The 12,380-nt window shown below is 39.9% G+C and overlaps 1 protein-coding gene across 5 annotated transcripts in view; it reads left to right on the top strand.

The window, feature by feature from the left end:
• The window catches only part of P4HA1 (prolyl 4-hydroxylase subunit alpha 1), a 65,304-nt gene that overhangs the window by 12,622 nt on the left and 40,302 nt on the right, over window positions 1-12,380 (top strand). For 3 of the 5 annotated variants that reach the window (XM_067552744.1, XM_067552741.1, XM_067552739.1), the window contains exons 2-3: window positions 7,843-7,958; window positions 9,006-9,102. In XM_067552744.1, the coding sequence (XP_067408845.1) occupies window positions 7,871-7,958; window positions 9,006-9,102 (185 nt within the window). In that variant the 5' untranslated portion in view covers window positions 7,843-7,870. Of the gene's footprint in view, window positions 1-7,545; window positions 7,959-9,005; window positions 9,103-12,380 lie in introns of those variants that run through there. The other 2 variants (XM_067552740.1, XM_067552742.1) reach the window with 2 other exon arrangements.

Raw genomic sequence — 12,380 nt, 5'->3', positions numbered from 1 at the left:
TTAAAACTGATTTAGTTATTTTTATGCAAGATTGTATGTAGACATTTCTGTTTCAAAATTGGAGTAGCTAGAGTTGATTTTAAGCTGGTAATTGACCAACTTCAACTAAAGTACATTTAGCTACTTTAATTCCAAAATACCATCCGCGCACACTTGCACAGAAATAACCAAATCAATTTTAATTCACACTTATTTCAGTGTAAGTTTGTGTAGAGCAGCCCAAAGTAGAGATGAAAAGGATTTATTAAAAAAAAAATCCTCAAATCTTTTAACACTTTTGATGATTAATATTAAGTAAATGTCTGTTAAAGATTCAACACCTTAATTTCTTCAGTTCAAATATTAAGAGCCCCTTGATAAATGTTGTCATACCTCCCAATGGCTTAGCAAAACCAGGGAAGATCAGACTTCATTTTGATATTTCCAAGGTAAAAAGCAACCAGAAATAAGTTTGTTTCAGATCCTCTTAATCATAAACTGTCAAAAACCCAGTTTAAAATAAATAACAAAAACAAGAAAAATATCTTCTGATAGTCACTTTTAAAGAGTTAACTCAGTTACAAATTTGTCATTAAAGAGAATGTCCTAAACCTTCTCTAGTTAAGGAAAAAAATGGTTTAGGAGATGGGACATGTTCAGCTCATTTGCATCTGTTTGAAAAGTAGATACTTAAATTAGTCTTCTTCTGAATACAGCTCTTTAATATTTAAGAGTTCAGATAACTGGTTTCTAGAACTTCTCTACTAAGACTATCATGAGATGTTTATTGGCTTGCAATTTCCACTATTTTGTTTGAATATTCATGATTCCAAGTTTATAAATTGCCTAATGAACTTTCTTGCCTTTAGGAATTCCACTGGTAAAGGATTTTTCTTCTTCTGTCTGAACAGCTTCTTGTCAGTCATTTCCCACCTCAACTTCAGTGTTTTCATTAACGGTTTTAAAGCATGTCTCTGTCCCCTTGAGCTTTCCTTTTTAGGCTAGGTCCACGTATGTTCTATAATTTTAATTTAACAATTTGCTGGAAGGGGAGGGATGCCTGGTTTCAGTGTTGACAGTTATTAAAAGATTCCTTCTCATTTGACTTGTTCCTTTTTACCCTATTCATATCAGGAAATTTCACTGGGATTAGATTTATTACTCTTTTAAATGGCTGATTCTCAGCCTTCAGATGTTGAACAGCCACCGTGAGCACATCATACTGTATTGTTGCAAGCCCTGAATTTGATGTTATAACAATTTTGCAACGTGATGTGTCCAAGGAAGGGTGGTTTAGTGGTTATGGCACTAGCTTGGCTTGTGGAAGATCCAGATTTAATTCTTTGCTCTGCTACAGCCTTCCTCTATGATCTGGGCAAGTCAGTTAAGATTGTCTACAAGGTTATTCTAGAGCAGTGGTTCTTAAAGTGTGAGGCGTGCCCCTCTGTTCCCCTGAGGAATGTTTGGAGTGGCATGCAGCAGGCCCAGGGCCAGCCCCATAGGAATGATAAAGAGGGAGTGCCATGCTTCCAGCCCTGCTCTGCCCTCATGCCAGTTCTGCCTCCAACTCCCTTCAGCCCCCAGGCCTGCTCCACCTCCAGGTCCAGCTCTGCTCTCACTCCCTTTCCAGCTCTAGACAGCTCCCGCCCCAGCTTCACACTGCTCCCAGCTCTGCCCTCGTTCCCTCTCTGCAGTTCCCCCTCACCCCCCAAATCTGCTCTGCCTCTAGCCCCACTCCTCCCCCCATCTCTAAGCCTGCCCCAGCTCGACTGCTGAGGAAGCCTTGGCTGTGCAGTAATGGGGGCATGGACGGATTCAGTTTCTGTTGCGGGGGGGGGCATGACTGGAAAAGTTTGAGCACTCCTGTTCTAGAGTAAGGTAGGGCATGAATTTTAAAGCAGAACAGCTATTCTAGAATAACTGCATGTGTAGACAAACCTTCTGCCTCAATTCCCCAACTGTAAAATGTGTTAATATCACGTCCCTATTACACTGGGGTATTGTGCGACACTCAGATACTTCAGTGCTGGGGGCTAAGTACGTACCTTATTTCACATCTTGGAAAATACAAGACTGATGGAATAAAAAGCACTATTTGACTTCCAGTATACAAAGAATTAACTCCACGCTTTCAATGCCCTAACACATTTGAAAGATATGAAGCTGATCAGGCACTCCAAAGGAAATAACATTAAAAATGGTTGAGTGATCAGATGGAAGAGGATTTTGTGAAACTCTGCCTCCTCCCAATAGTTGTTATAAGATAAGGCTTAACCCAAGTTTGGAAAAACAGGAAGAGTGTTTAACTGGCAATGTTTTGTTTAGTTTCTTTTAATGTGAGCACACTGAAGATCAAGAATAATGCTTTGGATAAAAATCTCACTTGGTGAAAAACTTATTTTGTTGCTGAAAAAGCTGACACTTAGTTGGGTCATAGAACTACACGGAAGACCATGAACAATGGTCTAAGACTTTTTCCTCCATGATTTAAATAGATCATATTGTGCTGGTATATTTCTAGTAGGGTGTGTTGCAGTTGGATCCTGGTTTATAAGCCAGTAGCTACCACAGCAATATATCTTTGGGGAACTGGTTATTGAAGAACTACACAATTGAAAGAACTTCAAAATTGGAAAGTTCCAGTACCCATGCTACTCTAAATACTGAGATGTATCCTTAGTAACCATTAAGTTAGAGAAATTAGGATTTCTTTGCACAAACCTCCCTGATAAGATGCTTCATCAAGAAGCGAACAGCTTTTTTTCCCTCTCATCATTTTGCAGTGTTTTCCACCAGTATATTTAGGAAAGCTGCATAAGATAATTGATGAAACACTGAATGCTGATTATCAAGTTAAGTAACATGATTTTCTGGCATAGTCCTCGGGAGATCTGAATAGCAGTTGTGTTTTAAAAAGGCATAACGCACAAATCTTTTTTAACAAGGAGGAATAAGCAGTATGTTGGGAGCTTAACAGCTTTTTCAAACAGGCCACAAGACTAAACAAAATATGAATAATTGATAGGGTATTATATTAATATGCCTATAACTGCTTTAATTTTACTTTGTTACAGGGCCACTTCCTTTTTTTTTTACTCTTCCACTGAAGATGCAACTTTACTTTGACAGTAACTCACTTGCAAACCCCCCATCAGTCCATAAAGCACAAAGCTAGTGAATATTTATATAACTCCTCTTTAACAAGATGTAATTCTCTTCTATTTGGGAAGAGAGAGATGCAGACCCAAATGTGGGATCTGTTTCTTTAAAAACAAAAACAGAGAAGCACACCTGTATTCTTGTGGGAGCAGTACTTACTATTGTAAAGAAAATCTATTTATTTGCTTACAGAGGATCTCTTTGCAATTGTGGGCTTGAGATGAATGCTATCTTAGCTGGAGCTACGTTAGAGAGAAGTGTAAAATGGCTGGAATTTATATTAGAAGAAAATTGAAGGACATGGAAGTTTCAAATGGCAAGGAGGTGAAAAGTAAAGTTTCTATTCAACCTTTTAGTATGCCATTTGTTCTTAGAGGTGTGTGTATGCATTCATCTTTCCATCCACATGAACGCACACATGTCCAAGGCATTTTGAAGAAGAGGTTATTTTTCTTTGACCCCTAACATTTAAAGTATCCTCTGTGATATTCCTGGGGTACAGGAGGAGGGAGTAAGTGCAATTGTTCTGGGCTTTGTAAATCCCAGGTGCACATAGTATGTAGGAGGAATGGAAAAAGTGGAGACAAAGCATGATTTTGAATACTTAGTTTAAGCCATATACAACTTACAGGTTTTATAAATAAAAAAATTGTCTCAGAATATCTGAGCTCCAGCCGTGAGGGAAGCCTTCTGGGATGGTAATAGAAGTTGTTGAAGGATTCAGAGCTCTCTGCAGATTCCAGGGAAGACTCCATCTAGGCAATGAGAAGAATATGGGATGATTGAGGGAGCAGGTTTGGAGGGAGTGGATATAACTCCAGGTGGGGGCCAGAAGCTTTCTGGGAGATTGTCACACTGTTAGAAGAAGCTGTGAAGGAAGGTGAAAGGGGAAAACCTTGCTGCTAGAGTACATTAGTCTGGCAGTGTCTTAAGACCTCATTATGATACTGTTTGAGAGTATGGAAGAATTTCAGCTTATGCACATGGCATAGGAGACACATTTGATCCTTTCCAATAAATTGTTTAAAGTAGATAACTTACAAAAAGCTCTTCTTATATTTTGCTGAATATACAGTGTACTGATAGTTCAATGAATCCCAAGTACTGATAACTCAAAGTTTGCAGATATTTATCCTGTAGTAGAACTGTTTGTGCTTTGTAGTCAATGCACAGGTTTTGTTTGATTCAATTGAATGTGCGGGAAGTGCTGAATTTTCTTGGAGATAAAATAAGTTCAGCAGTCACATTAAGGGTATGTCTACACTACAGCTGGGAGTGTGCCTCCTAGTCCTGATAGACTTGTGCTAGCTCTCTTTGAGCCAGCGTGTTAAAAGTAGTAGTGTAGATGTTGCTGCATGGACAATGGCTTGGGCTAGTTGCCTGAGTCCAAGCCTGTCTGAGCTCGGGTAGCTAGCCTGTACCACCACCTGTGTTGCTGTGTCCACACTGCTATTTTTAGTGTGCTAGATCAAGCAGAGCTAACATGAATCTAGCAGTCTTACTTGGGCTGGGACGCATGCTCCCAGCTATAGTATAAATGTACCCTAATAGTCCAGTCTCCTCTGAAGACTTCCTTTTGCCACCTTGAGAGTCCAAAGTATGTGGATGCAGCTTCCTTTGAATAAAGGATAGTGGAACTGGATCAGTTGGGGATCATATTAATTTCTGATGTAACTCCATTTGGCTTTGGTGGAATTACCCAAGGGAGAGATTTCACCCCTGGTGTTACACCAGGTCTGAAGTTAAGGTGTAATTTTTATGGAAGGTCCCAGGCTCAGTTCACTGTTTCTCAGGGTGGGTTATGGACTTGCTGCAAGTTGGTTAGGGAATAGGTGTTTATTAGAGACAGTTTATATTAATGCTTATTCTGGGTGAATAATTAAAAAATTTTTTTGTTTGGCCAATAAAGTGAAAAATCAGGGAAATTTAATCGGTTTGGAAAATGTTAAGAATTTATAAACAAATCAGAAATGTCCATTTCAGTTATTTTTTAAGGGTCAGCTTCAAAGAGGTGGGTGAGGCAGTAATAGTGAGACAAGCTTTCCAGCTTATACACAGCTCTTCTTCAGGTCTATAGAGTCATTCTCTCTCTGCCACATGCACACATTTCTGAAACTGGCCCTAAAATCTTTTTCCCCAGACACAACTAATGGGGTCAAATTTGTGAATCCCTTTGCGTTGATTGAAGCTCTGTTTTTCAACAAATCTATTTGTCAGAAAAATTTTGCTCAGCTCTAGAGCCAGCACAACGAAGACTAACTGAATTAGGACAGGAGGTAGAACTTTTTCTACATTGTTCTACTGAGGCTGGGTTTTGTCATCCTCCCTGTAGAAACGTCAGCAGTTCTAGCCTCCAAAACTCTCAGACCGTGTAGATCTTAGGTGCTCTACATGAGGTCAGGGCCTGGAGTCCCCATGCTGCTCTGTTGGTGCTGGGGTCCTACTAGCTATCCCATAGTTTCTGATAGTAGCTCACCATTGCCAGTACTGCCTCCACCATCGCTGTCAGGTGCACTGGGCCTCTTCTGTGCTCCATAGAGGAGGGGTCTGTGGAAATGGTGAATGCAATTGGGACTCAGTTTTTTTAGTGACATTTCTACTGGATGCTGAAAGATGAGAACAGTGCACATTTTTTTCCAATGCCGCTGCCTCTTGTCTCCTGATCTGAACCCACAGAAAGAAGGTATCCATAACACAGAACTGGATGCCTTCCAGCTGTGCACACAGCTTAATTGAGGGAGTATTCTCCTGATGACTGCCTGAATGTGTCTTAAAATGTTAGTCTTCAAAGTTTGTGACTTCCACAGATTAGTTTAAAATAACCATTTTCAAATATGATGTCCACCTACAGGCAAATTACATAATTGTCTTTTTATCATACCTTACCTGACCAATGCTGTCAGCTCTGTTTCATGACGACAGATCCCTTTTATACAGTGGTCCTCAAACTTTTGACACCCCCCTCAATACCCTGTCCACACCCCCTACTACCCAGCTGGGAGCCAGGCCAAGGTCGAGGGGCCATGTTTGGGGCTGGGGCCAAGACTGTCCTTGGGGACCGTGGTGTCTGGGGGCCATGACAGGCCCTGATGGCCAGGAGGCAGGCCCCAAAGTTGTGGGCTGAGTCGGGAGCTGGGTGCTGGGGCTGGGGGTCAGGTCCCCCAGTATGGCCACCGGGCAGGGGCCAGGCCCCACAGTTGCTGGGCCTGGAGCAGAGCTCAGGGCTGGGTGGTGCTCCCTCCCTGTCCCCTGTGGGGGTGGGCCCAGTGGTGCCCCCCAATGTTCCTCTGTGCCCCCCTGGGGGGTGCACCCCACAGATTGTAGACCTTTTGCTTTTATAGAAAATCAAATATTTTGAAGTATCATTCTCTTAACAGGCTGAGCCATATTGCTTTTCTGGGTTCATAGAATGAAGTTCCTGAATGTGTGAATGGGGAAGCAGAAGGAGGGGCAGGGAGACTCATCACTTCAGCACTGTAATTTAAATATGTTTTGTGAATTTGAATCTTTTGGGTCTCCTACTTTGTTAAATAGTGGCCAAATCAGTAGTTGAATAAACAGGGACATATGAAATGGACTGCAGCTTGATCTTCAGGGCCCTCTAAATACTTCCCTCTAATTTGTTTTTTTTATTATAGAGAAGACTATAGATCTTTAAGCTATTTAGTCAGTTACAATGTTTTGATAGCCCCATTTCATCCTGAAGGATCCCAAAGAATTTTGCAAACTCTCTTTGGATATATTGTCTTTTTAAAAGGTAATCTGAGGAAATCCTGTATGGGAGATGTTATTAGACTGCCATGTTATAAACTAACTGTTCATTTCTTTTGCTAAGCAACAGGTTTGTTTATCGTGAGGCAGGGAAACTTTTTTACATGTGAAAAGTAAATCTTGCTGATTACAAAACTTAAAGTTGTTTTGGAATAAACTTTCTTGAAGTAATTTTCTTTTTACAGTAGTGAGAAAATTCTAGGCTGGTGAAATTCGTGGACTTTGAAAGGTTATAAAGTTTGGCAGCAGTTCATGGGAGGAAATACCATTTGCTCACTACAGGCTTTTCTGTAGGCTCCATCAGCTGACTTATAAGTACTGTATGCCTTCAGAAATGTGCTACAGATATTATGGGGCACAAATGATTTATTAATAGAATTTGTCAATATTGGATCTCTTTCAATCATAAGTTTATTCCATAGGGATTTGTTTTGCTGGCTCAGCTGAAAACTGATACTTTGTGTTTAGGCTGGAAAGATCAACTTTGATGCAGCATGTTGTGATTTCTTTTTGTTTCCCCAGAGTCTAGCTCTGTTTTTGTTTTGGGTTTTAAAAAAACTTTTTGATTGTATTATGGTGGTACTGGCTGCAGCATTGCTGAGACTTCCAGAGGCAAAGACTGCTTTGTGAAAATATGTCTCCTTGCTGTTTCTTTTTTCTCCATCCTACTGCATAAGGGAGCAGTACAAATGCTGTTTGGAGAATTTTGTCAGTCCTTTGAGAAGATTTCCACATGTTCTCAGAGTACTGCAGCCTGGAGGGAAATAATTCCAAAACAGAAATGTGTTAATAGGGAGAAAGATTGTTAAATAGAACTGTGCCCCCTTACAAACTTCAGGAGAAACTGTGTGAATAAAAACCAGCTTTATCCTAAGCGTGGGTAAAAATCTGGCTAAATGCTAAGATATGTAAAAGTCTGTGTTTCTCTTGTAGGTGTGTGGTGAGCATCCTCAATTGAACTATGGCATCCATAAAGATTTGGTATGCATTAGTCCTGAGCTTTCTGCTTCCCCATTCCTATGCCCATACGGACTTCTTCACTTCAATTGGTGAGATATGCTTCTATATATACCATAAATAACTGTAGAGCTCTGTCTACCAACTTTCAGAACTGACTGCAGTGATGTGATTCAAGATGAAGCTGTGTGCTCTGTTAATCACAACAGGTCTAAACACACCAGTAATTCTAAGTGCCCTGCTTGCTTTTTTATATTTTTGAGGGAAAATTTTTATTCAAATTAGTTCTGTTAAAATGACAAGTGGGCAGGATATGCATTCATTGTATACTATTACAGGTATTGGATTCAAAACCATATTTTGGATTGAGGGGACTACTTTTTGTGAATTGAGAAAATGATGATTCTTGATTAGGATGCACAACGTTTCCAGCATTTCAGGATCTGTTCTGTCCCCTTCCCCTTCTGCCCCCTCCCCCCTCTAATATTTTAATGGTGTATGAAACACTTGGTAAACTGCATTTACTCTAGGATTAAGTGGTTCAGCTGCCTGTTTGCTCTGTTTCCTATAGGATTTACTGCTTTAGGAATTTGTATCTGAGGAAAAAGTCTGTTAATGCAAGCAAAGCAATTTAAACAATACTTCTTTGTGTATCTCTGTAATTAATTCTTGTCATATTTGCTATGTGTGAGATGTTTGAACAAGAGCTTACTCCCTTGCAGGCTCTGTTCTCTTCTAAATGAGTCCTGAATTAAAGTCATAATGATAAATTTGTGACACTGCATTTACTTCAATGGCAACAGGCTATGTCAAACACAGGATTGTCTCTCTATTGTAAATTCCATCAAAGAGAGAGAAATCTTATTCAAATGCCTCTTCATGGATAATAAGAGCACAGTCTGACTGGTCAAGTAAACACCTTGAATGATTATTTTTTTTGTCCAATTTTGTTCTATTGGGAAATTCCTCTAAACCAGTGTTTCTCAACCTTTTTGATACCAGGGACTGGCTTGCTGCTTTCCTAAACTGTCAACTAGGGATTGGTGCCGCTCCATGGACTGATGGTTGAGAAACGCTGCTCTAAATGAGGAGGAGTAGGGAGATCTAATAATCAGTTGAAATCATTACTTCCTCTTTAGGTCACATGACAGACTTAATTAACACAGAAAAAGACCTGGTTACATCACTGAAAGATTATATCAAGGCAGAAGAGAGCAAGCTGGAACAGATCAAAAAGTAAGTAGCTGGTTTCATAACACTAATATTTAATTGTAACTCCACCTTCATGTACAAGAAGGTTCCTGAAGGCTGAACAAATCCTGAGGAATTTATTGCCTGTGGGGATAGAAATTAATTTGTAATTTCTGCAAGATTCTTGTCCTAAATGAATGTCTTTTGTGTGAGTCATCATTTTGTTTTGTTAAATAATTTTATGACCGTGAGTCTGATTTTTTTGTGTTGAGAAATTCTGATTTCTTTTAGCAGGATTCCCAACTACGTGTAGTTCTTCCAAAAACATTCCTTACTCAGAGGAAACCAACAAACCAAAAGTGTGTGTGTAGGGCTATGTCTACACTGACGGTGGCAGTGTCGCCGCCATCAGATCAACTTATCTGGATCGACTGAGTGGTCAGTGAAGACCCCCTCAGTCAATCCAGAAGTGGACATACTAAAACCACCTCCTCAAGTGGCGTAGCACTGCGTCAACGCGGTTCCTGTTGGCACAGTGCAGTGAGTACGGTGCGCAGAAGAGAAGCACAGAAGTCGACGGGAGTTATGCAAGCTCTTTACGTACTTTGCATAACTCCTGTCGACTGCCACCGAATCGCCGAGGTAAGTGTAGACCAAGCTTTTGTTAGAGAAAACATGATGTGTGCTGCAGCTTAAAAAGTTTTAGCATGTGACTGCAGTGTGGGTAAGCTGTAACTAGTCAAGCAGGCCTCCCAAATGAATTCTAGTAAATCATTACAAAAACACCCCATGTCATCATCTCTTCTGTATATGCCATACCTTTTCCTAAAAACTGAGTTACTTTCAAAATTTTGTTTTATTTATCATCTTACGTATTTGGCTGTAAAAATTGTCCAACAGTAGAGATCTTAGGGAAAAGGCCCAATATCTCAAAATGTACTAGAGCTGGGGGCAGAGAATCCTTGTCCCACTGGAAAGGGGAATTCCTAGCTTTCAAATGACTCTTCTGTGTAACTTTATCTCTTTATAGCTTAGCCTTGGTGGCTTATGGGAGTTATGACTTTTAACCTGTCTTACATCTGGGAGCAATGTATCTTAAAGAAAGAAACGTTTATGTTGGGCTGCATTTCACTTTTTTTTTTGTTTTTGGCTTTATAAAATACATCTGTTTGAAGTTGTACATAGGTTTGAAACGTTAGCAGTAGTCCATACAGTCCATTAGTGTTCAGTGTGCAGGTGAGACAATAAAAGGTATGTAAGTGGAACTCACACATGCAGTAATAATGCTTATGTGATATGCTATATAGACGTGTATATCAGCAAGTTAACCAAAGAATTCAAAGGTAAAACAAAAACACCCAGTCTTTAAGACTCACTGTACACCATTCTCCAGCTGCAGGGTATGAGTAAATTCCATTGGCTCCTGAAGTTGGGGAAACATGGCCCATCAATTTGTGTGTGAATTATGGTGGGATTTATATAATATAGAAGCCTATTATGAATGAAGTCTTGGCCCCAGCCTCCTTATGCTTTTATGGCTGTAAAGATGGTTTGTAGCCACTATTAACTTTAAAATTGTCATAATAAAAATGCTGTCAATTCAGTGAAATTCTATTATCAGACTTTTTTGTATTAACATGCTAGTAGAAGCTGGAAGTGTTAGAGAGCAGCCTGCTCAATCCCTGGCAGTGGAAGAAGAGCACAGTGCTTGTTAATCCTTATCTGGCTGGCAAACAGCACAAGCACTTTCTGGAAGGAGCCACGTCCAATGAAGTGCTGCTCTATACTGGGAGCTTACATCGCCATAGCTGCATTTCTCGGGCGTGTTAAATCCATCTAATCCCTGGTGTAGACAGCACTAGGTCTGTAGAAGAATTCTGAAGGTTAGGTCAGTATAGCTACACCTTTCAGGAGTGTGGACTTTTCACACCCCTGAGAGACACAGTTATGGCAATGTAAGCTCCCAGTGTAGACCAGAAGAATTCTTCTGTCGACTTACCCAATACCTCTTGGAAGTGGATCACTTATGTTGACGGAAGAGCCCTTCCTATCAGTGTAGGTAGTGTCTAGGCTGAAGCACTACAGTTGTGTTGCTGTAGTGGTTTCAAGTGTAGCTATACCCCAGCTTTGCTGTTGAGGAGGGTCACCACAACACGGGGCCTCTGTGGGCAGGAAATGGATTCCTAAGGGCTTCAACAGAGGCTTGGAGGATCCATGGGAGGAGTGAATACAAATAATATATATATATTTTTTAAACTACCCAAGACCCCAGGAGGAGCAGAGAGTCCGCTAGGTAAACGTATATTTAGGCACATAAAAAGTAAGGCCCTATTTACTGTGCAGCAAGCTCAGTCTAGGTTTATGCAAGCTCCCCTGCTGTTTGCTTGTGCAGACTAGAAATTCTTTGGCAGCTTTATATGCATATTAAGAGCATTTTATTATATAAATAAAAATAAGGAAATTATTGAATAAAAGTTAAATTTTGTAACAATAGTTCTTCTGTTTTTTCATAATACATTAATTTTACTCTGCCCCGAACTTTCAGTTTTCAAGATGCTGCTGATTTTTATATTGCATTGCACTGTAGAAATTGTTGAGGGGAAGCGTGGAGATTTTTGCAACTGGATAGGGGACAACTTCTCAGGTATACATTAGACTGTCTGTAGATATACGAATACAGTACTGCATCAGTTTGCAGTCCTTGTATAGGAGGTTCTGTTTGGAACCATGAAAGCCAGAATTTTTTTTTTTTTTTTTTAAATAAAAGCTTAGATTCTGGATCACAGTTTTGTGGCAAGGACCAGAATATATAGCACAGGGTTGAGCATGCTCAGTGATTAACTTTCACAATTTAATATCTATATATTAATTTTTTCCCTGTTAAGAGTAAAACATTTGGGGCAGATTGACTTTGTATTGAACTACTTTTTTTTGAAAAGTACAAAAAGATATTTAAATATTATATGTTAAAATAAATTACCAAAATTCTGGGTAAGACTTTGTATTGAACTATTCATTCCTGAGTGAAATTTTATAAAGGGATTGTTGGCACACTACCTATGGCAGTATGTACTTAACTTTCTTCCTGCATGTTGTAGAGGAGTCCTGTGTTGGTGCATTGAGCTTCATTGCTGAAAGATCATGCATGATACTACTTCAAGGTTTATACCACAGCAGAGGGAGGGCTGAGAAGGATGGCATTTTTGATTTCTTGCAGACAAACTTGCACATAAAGTAAAAGCAAACAACTTGTACTGTAAGCTTTATCAGCCAAGAGACTGTAGCTTGACATTAATTTTACAATACGTAGGAAGACATTTAGA

The sequence above is a fragment of the Emydura macquarii genome, unplaced genomic scaffold, assembly GCF_026122565.2.
Source record: "Emydura macquarii macquarii isolate MOO-44397 ecotype Brisbane River unplaced genomic scaffold, CSIRO-AGI_Emac_v2 contig_1390, whole genome shotgun sequence".
NCBI classification, from domain to species: Eukaryota; Metazoa; Chordata; order Testudines; family Chelidae; genus Emydura; species Emydura macquarii.
Note: the sequence above shows the minus strand (reverse complement) of the source record. Positions and strands in the feature narration are given on the sequence as shown.